The following is a 14,883-nucleotide window of genomic DNA, read 5'->3' on the forward strand; positions in this document are numbered from 1 at the left end:
AAGCCGAATATATATATATTACCGTTCAAAAGTTTGGGGTCAGTAAGACTTGTGCTCTTATGCTCATCAAGGCTGCAATTATTTGATTAAAAATACAGAAAAAAACAGTGATATGGCAAAATGTTTTTTTTTTTTTTTTTTTTTTTTTTTTTACAATATAAAATAATGTTTATTATTTTAACATACTTTAAAATAGAATTTATTCCTGTGATGAAAAGCTGAATTGTTATCAGCTGTTACTCCAGTCTTAAGTGTCACATAATCCTTCAGAAATCATTCTAATATGCTGATTTATTATTAGAATGATCAATGTTAGATAATATCAACAGTTGTGCTGCAAAATATTTTTTGGAACCTGTGATTTTTTTTTTTTTTTTTTCAGGATTCTTTCATGAATAACAAGTTTAAAAAGTACAGTGTTTATTTAAAATATAATTTTTTATAACAATTTAAATTATTTATTATTAACTTTTAATAAACTTTTAATTATTAAACTTAAATAAAAATGTACTGACCCCAAACTTTTGAACGGTAGTGTATAAATGCAATGTCCTGGTAACAGCATTAATGCATTCGCTGTGAAGGTAAAGAGAAATTGGCCGATGGCGCAATAGGCAAGTGCGTTCCGCGGTTTTATTATAACACGCAAGTGTTCGTCCAAATTCCCCACTTCAGGGGCTCTGCCTTTCGAAGTAAGTAGTAGCCTAAATATAGCTACTACGGCATAGAGCTCACTTTCGATTGGAATTTGCCCGAGGACAGAGATCCACAGAGATCGCTTTATTGGTGGCTTCCGTGTTCATATTTTCCCTGAAGGACGTTTTAGTTATTTTATTTTTTATTTTTTATTACTTTAATCAGATTCACGTGGTTTCATCGGCGTCTGTGGTTTGTTTCAGCATTTGTATAAACATACGACTAACGTTTTAACGCTAACTTGTGTTTAAGTGAACGCTGCGTCTCACGCTCCTGTTTCTCCTGCTCTGTTCATCTTAATTGTTGTGTTTGTCATTTACATCCGGAGTGATTGTTGGGTATCGGATTCTGTTTCATCATGGATGACACACAGAAATCCAGAGATGAGGATTTTGCTGCAGGATGCAGGTATAAAAGATCTGGGGTAGACCTGTAACATGTAAAATATATAATTTGATTTTGATTATTTTATATTATCAGAATAGTCATATTTTCTACAGGATATGAGAAATTGTTCTTGTACATTGTAGTTTTTTTATCTTTATCTGATTGTTAACACAGCATATAGTGTTGATCAAATAATAATAATTATAATAAAATCATAACATGCTCTTTAAAGTGTTTTTAAAGATGAATAAATATGTGATGTCAAAGTTAATTGGATTAACTTTAATCTCTCTCTGTTTTAGTTCAGTTCATCAGAAGAGATCAGGACCAGAGTCCAGTTGTGTGTCTATGGGGAGTGACAAGTCTATGCATCTGCCACTACATTTTAAGAGTGGAGATACACAGACTGATCTCAGGTATAATTTTTCTATAAAATCAAATATATATATATATATATATATATATATATGTGTGTGTGTGTGTGTGTGTGTGTGTGTGTGTGTGTGTGTGTGTGTGTGTGTGACCTTGGACCACTGAACCATTCTTAAGTAACATGGGTACATTTGAAGCAATAACCAAAAATACATTGTATGGGTCTAAATTATTGATTTTTCATTAGGATATTAAGTAAAGATTATATTCCATGAAGATATTTTGTAAGTTTCCTACCATAAATATATCAAAGCTTAAATTTTGATTAGTAATATGCATTGCTAACAACTTAATTTGGACAACTTTAAAGGCAATTTTCAGTATTTTGATTTTTTTGCACCCTCGGATTCCCAATTTTCAGATGGTTTATCTCAGCCAAATATTGTCCTATCCTAACAAACATATAATTGAAAGCTTATTTATTCAGATCATGTAGAAATCAGAATTTCAAAAAATGTACCCTTATGACTGGTTTTGTGTTCCTGGGTCACATATATACGATATATTATGATACAAAATACTAAAATGCATTGTTTTTATTAACTTATGTAATCATGTGGTATTTGAATTTTAAAGCCATGAAGTCCTCAACACATTTCGATCAAATGTGCTTAAGAAGTTTCAGGGAAAGAAGGCAAACCCAACACTCCTGAAAGAGATCTACACAGAGCTCTACATCACAGAGAGTGAGAGTGGAGAGATCAGTAATGAGCATGAGGTGAGACAGATTGAGACACAATCCAGGAGAGCAGCAACAGAAGACACACCGATCAAATGCAATGACATCTTTAGACCTTTATCTGGACAAGACAAACCCATCAGAACTGTGCTGACAAAAGGAGTCGCTGGCATTGGAAAAACAGTCTCTGTGCAGAAGTTCATCCTGGACTGGGCTGAAGGGAAAGTGAATCAGGATGTCCAGCTCATATTTCCACTTCCTTTCAGAGAACTCAATCTGATGAAGGACAAAACACTCAGTCTTTCAGATCTTCTTCATGTCTTTTTCCCTGAAAGAAAAGAAATGGAAATATCCAGTAATAAATATAAAGTGTTGTTCATCTTTGATGGTCTGGATGAGTGTCGTCTTCCCTTACATTATAAAAGGAATGAGACTTTACGGGATGCACACAAAAAGAAATCAGTGGATGTGCTGCTGACGAATCTCATTGTGGGGAATCTGCTTCCTTCTGCTCTCATCTGGATCACCTCCAGACCAGCAGCAGCTGATCTCATCCCCTCTAAGTGTGTCCATCGAGTGACAGAGGTACGAGGCTTCAATGATCCACAGAAGGAGGAATACTTCAGGAAAAGAATCAGTGATCAGAGTCTGGCCAACAGAATTATCTCACACCTGAAGTCATCAAGGAGCCTCTACATCATGTGCCACATCCCAGTGTTCTGCTGGATCTCAGCCGCTGTTCTGGAGAAGATGTTGAGTCAAGCAGAGAGTGGAGAGATTCCCAAGACTCTCACTCAAATGTACACACACTTCCTGATCCTTCATACCAACATTAAACATGGGAGGAACTTTGAGAAGAACGTGACAGATGAAGACATGATCCTCAAACTGGGGAAACTGGCTTTTGAGCAGCTTATGAAAGGCAACCTAATCTTCTGTGAGGAAGACCTGAGAGAGTGTGGCATTGATGTGACAGAAGCATCAGTGTATTCAGGATTGTGCACTCAGAGATCTTCAGAGATGGAGTTTGGCTTGTATCAGGGGAAAGTCTTCAGCTTTGTTCATCTGAGCATTCAGGAACATCTAGCAGCTCTATATGTGCACCTCTTTTTTATAAAGAACTGCTCACAGACCTTCTCTAGTTTGTCTTCTGATCTCTCAATGTTTTTTAAATATACTCTATCAGACCTACATCAGAGAGCTGTGAATGAGGCTCTACAAAGTAAAAATGGACATCTGGACCTTTTCCTGCAGTTCCTTATGGGTCTGTCAGTGGAGTCTAAGCAGGTTCTCCTACAAAGACTAATGAAACAGATAAGAAGCAGGTCTGACAGCAATGAGGAAACAGCTGAGTACATCAGGATGAAGATCAGGACCATTGACTCTCCAGAGAAATCCATCAATCTGTTCCACTGTCTGAATGAACTGGGTGATCATTCACTAGTGGAGGAAATACAACAGTATCTGAAATCCGGAATAAAGGGAGCCAAGCTCTCATCATCTCAGTGGTCAGCTGTAGCTTTTGTCTTATTGACATCAGAGATGGATGAGTTTAATATTAATGCATTTGTTGAAGGAAGCAATGAAACCAGGAAACTGCACGTTTTTCAAAAGCTGCTGCCTGTGATTAAAGAATCCAGATCAGTTCAGTAAGTATCACTGAAGACAATCACTTCAATGTTTAAATCTTCAGTGCTGCAGTATTCCATCAAACATGTTGATTTGTGCTTTTCAGATTGTACTTTCTCTTAAATAATGGATTCACTACCAAATTTATCTGATCTGAGAGAGTGAACAGTGTGTCATTGTTCTCTACAGGTTGAGATATTGTGGTCTCACAGATGAAGATGGTGCTGCTCTGACTTCAGCTCTGAGATCAAACCCTTCACACTTGAGAGAACTAGATTTGACTGGAAATAAACTAGGAAATTCAGTGAAACTTGTCTTTGATGTACTACAGAATCCTCACTGTAAACTGGAGAAACTGTGGTAAGCTTTAAGGAATAGCAACAAATAAAGGCCAATTCAGACTGGACTGACAGATATCAACTGATGTTGACAATCAACAGATTGCAGCATGTCAGTTCTGTCACTTTACAACCAGACAAATGCCACAAGCGCAGAACAGTGGCAACAGATGCCAACACTGATCCAACAAAACCCAGAGAACATGTCTGTTGCTATTGGTTGGCGTCAGTTTGTACAGTGTGAATTGGGTTTAAAGGGGTCTTTTTCATGCTCTTTTACAAAGTCTTGATTTGGTTTTTAGGGTGCACTAGAATAAGTTTTCATGCATGATTGTTATTAAAAACAGTATTATTTTTCACATATTTTACATTATTGTAGCACCTGTCTTCCTAATCTGTCTCAAACTGATCTGTTTTAAACAGAGTAATGAGTGTGTCATTGTTCTCTACAGGTTGAAGAATTGTGGCATTACAGATGAAGTTTGTGCTGCTCTGTCTTCAGCTCTGAGATCAAACCCCTCACACCTGAGAGAACTGGATCTGTCTGAGAATGAACTACAAGATATGGGAGTGAAGCTTCTTTGTGCTGGACTTAAAGATCCTGACTGTAAACTGGAGAGACTCTGGTAAGATCATCTTTCTGATAGTCTCAATCTTTGTCCTGAGTAAAATGTAACTTTTGATGTCAATTCTAAATATCAGCACAAAATGGCTCTAAATAAAGATTAAGTTCATTTCATTCGTTTCCATCACATCACATGACCTGCTTCCCTTGTTTTTTATCCTACAAAAAAGTACTGGAGCTTCCGTTGCTTCTTGTAGTTTGATTAATACTCTTTCACCTGTCAATTTTTGTGTAAGATCTTATTTTCCTCTCATGTTTTACTTGTTCTGATATCCCATGAGTTGACTGTGTTCTCATAGATGTCCTAAAGATTAAACCTGAATGTTCAGACATTAATATGTGATTTACTGAGCCAGTCACTGTGACCTGTTAACAAGAGTTAATAAATGGTATGTAATGGGGAACATGTGAGTCTAAGTATTTATTAGAGGTGCAAGTGACTTTCTCCGGACAAACTCATCCTTATATCACTATGAAACAATATTTCACATACGGATTTGTGTGTGTGTTCAGACCTGAAGCACATGGCCATTTCAAACAGCACCATTGAGCATCAACGTGCATAAATCTCATTCAATCAGCAGAAGTATGTGGCAATGCTTGTCATTTATATTTTCTCTCCTGCTCTAAGACCAGAGTCAATAACAAACTACAGACACTTCAACTACAAGTCACATTTTGTTATTGTTTTCTACAGGTTGAGTTATTGTGGTGTCACAGGTGAAGGTTGTGCTGCTCTGGCTTCAGCTCTGAAATCAAACCCCTCACACCTGAGATATCTGGATCTATACGAGAATAAACTACAGAAATCTGAAGTAAAATGTCTCTCTGATCTAAAGGATGATCCATTTTATAAGCTGGAGAAATTATACTACTGTAAGTGTATTTTTATTTAAAATGTCATTCTTGAAATTTGATCCAAGTTTAGTAATAGGCCTCATATTTGTGGAGAATTGGAGAATATAAATTAATAATTCAGCTCCACTTTAGTCTCTGTACTTTGCGTTCATAAGAGATTAATTCTGTGATGTGACTGATCTATGAATATTTTAACATCTCTTACAGTGTGTAAGTAATCAAGACGGAGTTGTTGATCATTTGCTGTTGTGTCATTCATGAATGAATATGCTAATATCTCTGGCTGTGTTTTTTTTCTGAAATGGATCTTCTGATGTGATGTGACAGCAGTAATGTCTCATACTCATATGTGACCATCTGTATTTTATTGTAGGACTCTCAGTAGTTTCCTCAGTATCAGCTGATGGTAAATAAGGATCCACTACAGAGACACACAGTCACACAATCAACAGAGACTCAAGACACAGAGACACACAGCAATCTTATTTTTTTATTATTATGTGGGTCTGTTCTTTTAAATAACAGGTTTCACATTATGATTTACTAGAGGACCTGAATTTAAATCATTTAAATCTTAATTTTGAAAATCAGTGCTGAAAACACCATTAGCGAATTGGAATCGTTTTAGATTCTCCAGATATTGATTACAATGTAGCTGTAAACTCAATAAAAGGTTTAAAAGTTTTACAATCAAGAGTCTGATTAAAGAAGAGATAGATGTTGTAAATGTGTCTACCAGAAGAGGGAGACAACGATTGTGCAAACGACCTCACTGAAAATTTGTTTTTGTAAAATATTTGTATTATTTGGCCAATTTTATGATGACCTATTAAAGTTTACACTTTAATCTCTTATATTACATTTTTTTTACTGTTTTTTTCTGTCTCTGAACATAGTTAATTACGAATTGTCAGTTTAATTACTAATGATGAATCAACTTCCTCTTGATTGCATCTCTGAAGCCAACATCAAAAAGCAATTAGTATTGAAAAACGTGCCATTTTATTTTATTGGTTTTCTTTACAGAAATGTATTTAATTAATGATAATGTTGCCGCGAATACACAAAAGTGATATTAGGGGTAACACACACACTCTGAAAAATTAATTTATTAATTTATTAGTTTGAAGATGTTGACACCTTCTTAGAGGCCCAGTAGCAAATCCGATTCCGATTTTTTTTATATTTATATTTATATTTATATTTTTCCGTTTTTTTATTACTTTTTTAGCCCTATTAAAGGCTTTTTGAACGACGTAAACACATTTGACTTACACAAACTACTAATACATATGGAAAATGACCGAGCCAATGAAAGTGATTGTGGGCGGGGCGACGTATGTAGCCACGCCCCAAACGCAGCAATAGAGGCGAGAGCATTGCTGAGAGTTTGGCCGTATGAAGATGAAACCTGAAGATGGTAGCTGTTGAAATTGTATACTTATTATGGCTGATTTGAGAAAAAAGTTATGGAGCATCGTCGGTGGATGCCGTCTGGAGATACACGTCGTCGATTTTTAGAAAACCAAATGCAGGTAAATTTTCTACTCGGTTGGTGAATGTCGCAGTATCACATTCAATTCTGTCCCCAGTTTGCTAATCTCGTTATTGCATCGTGTTTTGATATACTGACCCTTCTACCGAAAAGATTAATTCCCAAGGCTTAATTTATATTTTACTCTATATTCCGTAAATATAATGAATTTAAAGTCATGCGCAGTTTTCCATTTCTCAAAAATGTATTAGAACAATAAGAAAACCGCGTGTCCGTCTTACTGAACGCAATCTTTTTAAAGCAAAATATGCGTTTTTATAAAATATTTGTCGTTCAGCAAATAGAAATAATTTTTTTATAAGAACATTTTTAAAGAGTCTTACCATTTACAGAAAAAAATAATGTAGAATAGTGAAAATGTGTGTTCATGCACACCATTATCTTATCTGTTTAAACCTTTGTGCTTTTTTTTATTCATTATTATCTTTATAAACATCTATATCTAATGACCCTTACATTTCTGTTTTACAACTGTGGACTAACTTTAGTTAATATTGTAACATTTACATATTAAACTTTTTGAAACATAATACAGATAATAATAATTGAATTAATTTATTGCAGACACATGTATTCAAATAGGCTTATAAATGCTGCTAATATATAACCTTGAAAAATACTGTATTTTTAAAAAATTTTTTTTTTTTTTTTTTTTTTACAGATTTGGTGCTTCTAGCCTGTTCGCCATGCATCCTTTCACACCTGCAATGAAGCCACAGACTTCAACAACATCAGTTCACCATAAATATTGGGAATATTTGATCGTCAAACTCCAGGTGTGACAAACGAAATGTGTGTGAAATACTATGGAAAAGATTCGAAAAGGAGAGTGAGGGCATGATTTTTTTTTATTTTTTTATTTTTTTATCCGTGCAGCAAGACACATGCAATACTGAAGAGCAAAGAGGTTGGTGTCCTTTCTTAATTTTTTTTAATTATTGATAGCTGAGAAATATTAAGTTAACATTATTAACAGGGAAATGGCAGAACTAAGATCTGATAATTGATGCTCACAAACTAGTACTTAAAGGAGTAGTTCACTTTCAGAACAAAAATTTACAGATAATGTACTCACCCCTCTTGTCATCCAAGATGGTCTTTCTTTCGTCAGTTGTAAAGAAATTGTGTGTGTTTTTTTTTTGAGGCAAACATTTCATGATTTCTTTCATGACATCTTTGGTGCCCCGAGTTTGAACTTCAAAAATGCAGTTTATTTTTTATATATTTTTATTTTTATTTTTTTTCCCACTTGTTCATATCTGCAGGAACCCTTTTTATTTATTATTATTTTTTTTTATTATTATGCAAGAAGTGAATGTGACAATATTATACCAAGCATAAAACAAAAAAGCAAACAATGCAGTTTAAACGCAGCTTCAAATGGCTCTAAATGATCCCAGCCGAGGAAGAAGGTTCTTATCCAGCAAAACAATGGGTTATTTTCTAAAAACATTTACAACTCATATACTTTTTAATCTCAAACACTTGTCTTGCCAAGCTAGACAAGACAAGCATTTGAGGTAAAAAAAAAAGTATATAAATTGTAATTTTCTTTCTTTTTTTTTTTCTTTTTTTGAAAATAACCCATCGTTTTGCTAGATAAGACCCTTCTTTTCTTTGGCTGGGATTGTTTAGAGCCATTTGAAGCTGCATTTTGGAAGTTCAAACTCGGGGGCACCATAGAAGTCCATTATATGGAGAGAAATCCTGAAATGTTTTACTCAAAAAACATAATTTCCTTATGACTGAAGAAAGAAAGACATGAACATCTTGGATGACAAGGGGTGAATACATTATCTGTACATTTTTGTTCTGAAAGTGAAATACTCCTTTAACTCTTTATTTATTATAACTGAACCTAACTACTTTTTTACTATTTATATTTTTATTTTAGACCCCATGTGCACAGTCAAGAGCTGAATGAAGTCAAGAACCATGACCACAAAAAAGAATTTATCACGAAACGGAAGAGCTACAAAGACCAACAAGTGTTTTACTTGCCCTGAGTGTGGAAAGAGCTTCACACTAAAAGGAAGCTTTAAAAAGCACCAACTAATTCATAATGGTAAAAAGCTTCACAAATGCCTTCAGTGTGGAAAGAGTTTTACATTAAAAGGCCACCTTAACAGACATACAAAAGTGCACACTGGAGAGAAACCTCATGCATGTGATCAGTGTGGAAGGAGATTTTCACAAAAGATACATCTTAGTCGTCATCTGCACAGTCATGAAGAAATACTTAGCTGTGATCAGTGTGGCAAGAAGTTTAGATCCTCATCATATTTCAACAAACACCTGAAGGTTCATGCAGTTGAGAAGCCATACTTGTGTCCGGTGTGTGGAAAAAGTTTTGCACGGCTGGCCAATTGCAAAAAGCACCAGAAGATCCATTCTTCTGTGAAAAAACATGCTTGTGTTGAGTGCGGAAAGACCTTCATTACATCTGAATATCTCCGAAAGCATCAGAAAACTCACACTACTGAAAGACCGTTCACCTGCTCTCTATGTGGTTATAGTTTCAAAGAGAAAATCCTCCTTAACAGACACATGAGGGTTCACACTGGAGAGAAGCCGCACACGTGCCATCAGTGTGGGAAGAGCTTCATACAACTGTCAGGTCTTCGTTATCATATGCATCTTCACTCTGGGGAAAAACCATATAGTTGTGATAAGTGTGGAAAAAAATTTACATCGTCATCACTTCTAAAACGCCACCTGATTTTGCACACAGGTGAGAGGCTCCATAAGTGCTCCATATGTGCAAAGAGTTTTTCACGACCATGTGCTCTGAAACAGCACCAAAAACTACACAATGCTGTGCGGGATCACATGTGTTTTGAGTGTGGGAAGAGCTTTACTGCAGTTGGTCATTTGATGATACACAGAAGAATTCACACTGGAGAAAAACCGTTCAGCTGCCCGAAATGTGGAAGGAGTTTCACTCAGAAAAGCCACTTGAACAAGCACATACAAACACATCAGTCGCTACCATTGCTCAAACAGAATAAATAATCTGAAATTCTGGTCAAGCCAAAGTTTTAAAGTTGTTGTTCAAAGAAAACTTTTGCATTGTTGTTCAAATAAAGTTACTATGAAATGTCACAAGATTTGTAGAGTTGTTTTTATTTTATTTTGTGGTGCAGCAAAAGGTTTGGATTACTTTAATCATTTTTTATTATTCTTGTATGTATTGAATTACATGCTTTAAAAAGCCTTATTGATGATATGAAGAAAAATGACAATCAGAAATCTGTGTTGGCAACAAATGTTGCGGAAAGTTACTTTTTATGGAGAGCAGTGTTATGTTACTTTAGCTTTACTTATCTAATCTGGGCTGGGCTTGCTTTTATGTTTTTGACAAAGTTATATTTTTGTCAAATGTAAGAGCCCTTTCACAGCTAAAGTGAAAAGGAATAAGTGTCAGGCTAAAGGCAATGTAAATTCGCATCTGTACAGTAGAGAGCGCAACTCAAACAAACCTTTCTGCAAACCGTTCAGCTGTCATTTTCTCTCAAGATGGGGACAGGAGAAGACACTATCACTGTCAGTCAATACGCTATTAAAAATAGAGGTGCTTTAAAAGGTTCTTCACAGTGCTGCCATAGAAGAACCATATTTGGTTCCACAAAGAACCATTAAGTCGGAGGTTCTTTATAGAACCATCTCTTACCTTTTTAGAATCTGAAGAACATTCTTTTATCACAAAGAACCTTTTGGAACCATTTAGACAAAAAAGGTTCTTCTGGCAACGTGAAGCACCTTTATTTTTAAGAGTGTACATGGGAAAACAAAGTATGTGTTACTTTTTTGAAAAAGTTACTCATATTAAAAAGTATTGTATTACCCTATAGTTGCCTGAGAAAAGTAATCTTATTATGTAACTTACTTTAATTGTAATGCGTTGCCCCCAACACTGTTGGCAACCTTAAAATTTTATTTTAGTCTTTAATAATTCATTGGCAGTTAAAACTAATCTGCCAAACTAAAAACAAGAGAAGACAAAAGGACTAGCTAATTAAATAAAGACAGAAACATTTTAGTTTGAGGAGACGGTAATAGGGGTTCAAAAAATTACATTTATCACATTGAAGAAAGGGAATCAGTGAGAAGATCTGTATGAGATGAATAAATCTTCTTGAAGTAATATCAATATACTTCTTTATTTTGATATTCAGACCAACAGCATCTCATCTTAACAATCGGTTGAAAAAAAAAATGAACATAGCCTAATATTTCCTTTAAAAGCAAAATAATCTGTGATAAGTAACACATGGCTAAAGGTAGCCTAGCCTACAGTTCAGACTCTGAACTGCATGAATTGTCTGGCTTTTGTTGAGATATGAACTTCAGAGTCTATATTGTGTCTAGTGTGTTTTTCACAAAAAGATTTTTTGTTTCTTTTACAACAAATAGTAATGGCCTACTTCTATAAATAGACAGGTGATCAATAATTTGAAAAGTTGTGCTATCACCCTACTGTTTGGACTCCAATCATCGCAGCTTTTAGATAAAGTGATATGAATTGCTGGACGAATATCCAGTGAATCAAATCTTTGCATTGGAAATAATTGCTAGTAATCATTTGTCAGTGGAAAAGGGTACAAGATGTACCGACGCCCATGCCTTGAGATTACGAGCGTGATTGCCCGCATCAGATATAAAAAATAAAACCATGTTGAGTTGATGCCATTTAAACGGTAAGAGCTGCACTGACTATTAAAGCATTTCATTTGAAACTTTATAAAAGCAAAGCCATGAATTTATTTGTAGCTACTTATAGAAAAGGTAGAGCATGTTGTTGAAATGTTAAACATTCATCAAGATAAGACAATTGAGACACTTGTGTCTTCAGCAAACGAGAAAAACAGGATCTCAAAATCACTAAGCGTGATACGTTTCTCAGACTTTCAGGATCCCTTCAGCTGAATTATGTTTGTGTCATTTCCATCCATAGGCAGTGGTGAAGATCAGATTCTGTTCAGCTTTGTTATGGATGACACGCAAACATTCAGAGATGAAGATTCTTTTCCAGGATGCAGGTACTTTGAACACTCTATTTATTCACTTTTAAATGACTAAAGATGGTAAGATGTTTAGTGATAAATGCTTTAAGGACATTATAATAAAACCGTCATCATAAATACCTTTTATGTTATAGTTCATTTCATCAGAAAAGATCAGAACCAGAGCCCAGCTGCATATCTATGAGGAGTGACTGGTCTATAGATCATATAATAGATTTTAAGCGTGGAGAGTTACACAGAATGATAACAGGTTGTTAGATTGCAGGAAACCCTAGGAAATCCTTGGGGAGGCTGTGCTGCTGCTGGTTCTGCTAAACTGATCTAATCTGAACTAAGAGAGTGAGGAGGAGTGTGTCATTGTTCTCTACAGGTTGAGTAACTGTGGTGTCACAGATAAAGGTTGTGCTGCGCTGGCTTCAGCTCTGAGATCAAACCCCTCACACCTGAGAGAACTGGATTTGTCACTGAATGAAGCACAAAATGTGGTGACACTTCTCTCTCATGTACTGGAGGATTCGCACTGTAAACTGGAGATATTGAAGTAAGATCATCTCTGTGATATTCACATTTCTTTGTCCTCAGCAACCCTTGTAAGCTGTTTATTTGGGGTGTACACACCAGCTGTTGGGGTCTAAATATGATTGTAACAAAATATTAAGTATTTTAATATAATATTTAATCGCTTGTAATAATAGTGAAGCCTCTGTGACTTACTGCAACGTTTGAATAACCCAGAGGTTTAGCTTTTAACAGACAAGAGAATAAATGCATTTAGTTTTATCTCTTCACTTTATATTTAGCGGTAATAAAGTGAATACAGTTTCAACATTATCAGTAATAAAAGGAATAGATGAAATTTAAAATCTTAAATATAGTAGAATGAACCAGCATACTCCTATACTATTTGAAAACAAAGACCTTAAAACTGGAGGTAAATGTGTCATGATCTGGAAGAAAAGAAATTCATTAACAAGATATTAATGCATGTGCAGACATTGTACAATAAGACTTTGAATATCCCTCTTTCTATTCAGTTTCTAAGTTTCCAGATGTGACCAAACTTAACAAAATTATGTGTTTGATCACAAGAGTCAATAAATTATATGTAATAGGGAACATGTGGGTGTTTATTAGAGGGGCAAGTGACTGTTTCTCTAGACAGACCCATCTTTATATCAACAATATCTCACATTCAACTTTGTGTCTAAAACTAACTTTTGCCAGACCTGCCAGTGATAAAATTTACCAGCTGAATTTTTTTTTTTATCGGCCATCAAACTAATTGCAAAAACTACAATGACTAAACCTACTTCCAATGTTTTTAATTTGTCCTGCTACTAGTGTCTCTATTAAATGCATTTTCCTAATTTTCACCAATTAAGCCATTCAACATTACAGTATAATTGAAAGCTATTATTATTATTATTATTATTAGGCTCTGAACAAGATCTAATTTAAGTGATTTTTTAAAACAATATTCACCTAAACTATAAATCGTATATGCATAAACTATACAGATTAATCTTTACTCAAGCTACAAAGGGTAATGAGCGACTAGGGCACAATTGAGCATCAGCATGCATGAATCTCATTCTATCAGCAGCAGTATGTGGCAGTGCTTATCATTATATTTCCTCTCCTGATCTGAGAGTAGAGTCAATAACAAACTACAGACACTTCAACTACAGTTCACACTGTAACATTGTTCTCTACAGGTTGAGATACTGTGACATCACAAATGAAGATTGTGCTGTTCTGGCTTCAGCTCTGAAATCAAATCCCTTATACCTGAGTTATCTGGATCTGTCTGGGAATGAACTAGAACATTCAGACATGAAGTTACTCTCTAATCTAAAAAATGATCCACATTGTAACCTCAAGACATTAGACTATTGTGAGTATATTTCTAATTACAGCTATTAAATTGTCCAGTTTAGTAACAGGCCTCATATTTGTGTTATTCGAAAATAAAAGATAATAATTTAGCTCTGCTTTTGTGTCTGTCTCTGTGTTTAATTCTGTAATGTGTCTGATCTATGAATATATAAATATTTTCATCTCTTTTAGTTGTGGTGCATGTTTGTAAGTGATAGTTGTTGATCATTTACTGTTATTAATCTATGATCAGTTTGGCTCTCTTGGTGCAATTTGAATATACTTATCTCTGGCTGTGTTTGATGTGATGTGAGAGAGAGTAATGACCCATACTCATATGTGACTGTCTGTGTGTTTTATTGTAGGACTATCAGCATAGGCGTAATTCTATGGGGGGACAGGGGGACACGTCCCCCCCAATATTCAAAGAAGGACAATTTGTCCCCCCCAATATTTGATCATACTGTATGATTATGCGGGCGATATCGATGTGATTGCAAATACGTCTTTCTTTCCAGCTCCGAAAATATAAAATCCCGGCCGGTCCATTTCCCAAATCCATTCGACTGGCCTTACACTATACATTAACAAAACCTGATCCATGTCATGTTTTCCCCTATACCTTTAGTAGCTCGTGCACCGCCACCGTCAGTGAGTTAGGAAAAAACAAACAGAAGAAGAGCGCGAAATCTGACAGACATTTGGCACATATCTATATGGTGTTTTTGGCTGACATAATCCCTTAGATAACGACCAGGTGAATTTCACTAGAATTTCGAATTGTA

The 14,883-nt window shown here is 35.2% G+C and overlaps 2 protein-coding genes across 2 annotated transcripts; both read left to right on the plus strand.

Moving 5' to 3' along the window:
• The first annotated feature begins 1,054 nt into the window (after nt 1-1,054).
• LOC141285287 (NACHT, LRR and PYD domains-containing protein 3-like) lies at nt 1,055-14,146 on the plus strand. The gene is made up of 8 exons (XM_073818319.1): nt 1,055-1,104; nt 1,386-1,499; nt 2,092-3,843; nt 4,013-4,183; nt 4,614-4,787; nt 5,484-5,656; nt 12,593-12,764; nt 13,939-14,146. Exons 1-8 carry the CDS (start codon nt 1,055-1,057, stop codon nt 14,144-14,146), a joined length of 2,814 nt encoding a protein of 937 aa, XP_073674420.1.
• LOC141285026 (uncharacterized) lies at nt 7,044-10,235 on the plus strand. The gene is made up of 3 exons (XM_073818064.1): nt 7,044-7,179; nt 7,861-8,106; nt 9,094-10,235. The coding sequence occupies exon 3, from the start codon at nt 9,120-9,122 to the stop codon at nt 10,209-10,211; it is 1,092 nt and encodes a 363-aa protein (XP_073674165.1). The 5' UTR covers nt 7,044-7,179; nt 7,861-8,106; nt 9,094-9,119; the 3' UTR covers nt 10,212-10,235.
• Nucleotides 14,147-14,883: the final 737 nt, after the last annotated feature.

This window comes from Garra rufa, chromosome 14 (genome assembly GCF_049309525.1).
Source record: "Garra rufa chromosome 14, GarRuf1.0, whole genome shotgun sequence".
Classification (NCBI taxonomy): Eukaryota; Metazoa; Chordata; class Actinopteri; order Cypriniformes; family Cyprinidae; genus Garra; species Garra rufa.

Bases quoted from the DNA above. Each gene is read 5' to 3' on its own strand.
- LOC141285287 (XM_073818319.1), top strand. From the start codon at position 1,055: ATGGATGACACACAGAAATCCAGAGATGAGGATTTTGCTGCAGGATGC. The intron at 1,500-2,091 runs GTATAATTTTTC...TGAATTTTAAAG, and splicing joins GATACACAGACTGATCTCAG to CCATGAAGTCCTCAACACAT. The intron at 12,765-13,938 runs GTAAGATCATCT...TGTTCTCTACAG, and splicing joins TGTAAACTGGAGATATTGAA to GTTGAGATACTGTGACATCA.
- LOC141285026 (XM_073818064.1), top strand. From the start codon at position 9,120: ATGAAGTCAAGAACCATGACCACAAAAAAGAATTTATCACGAAACGGA.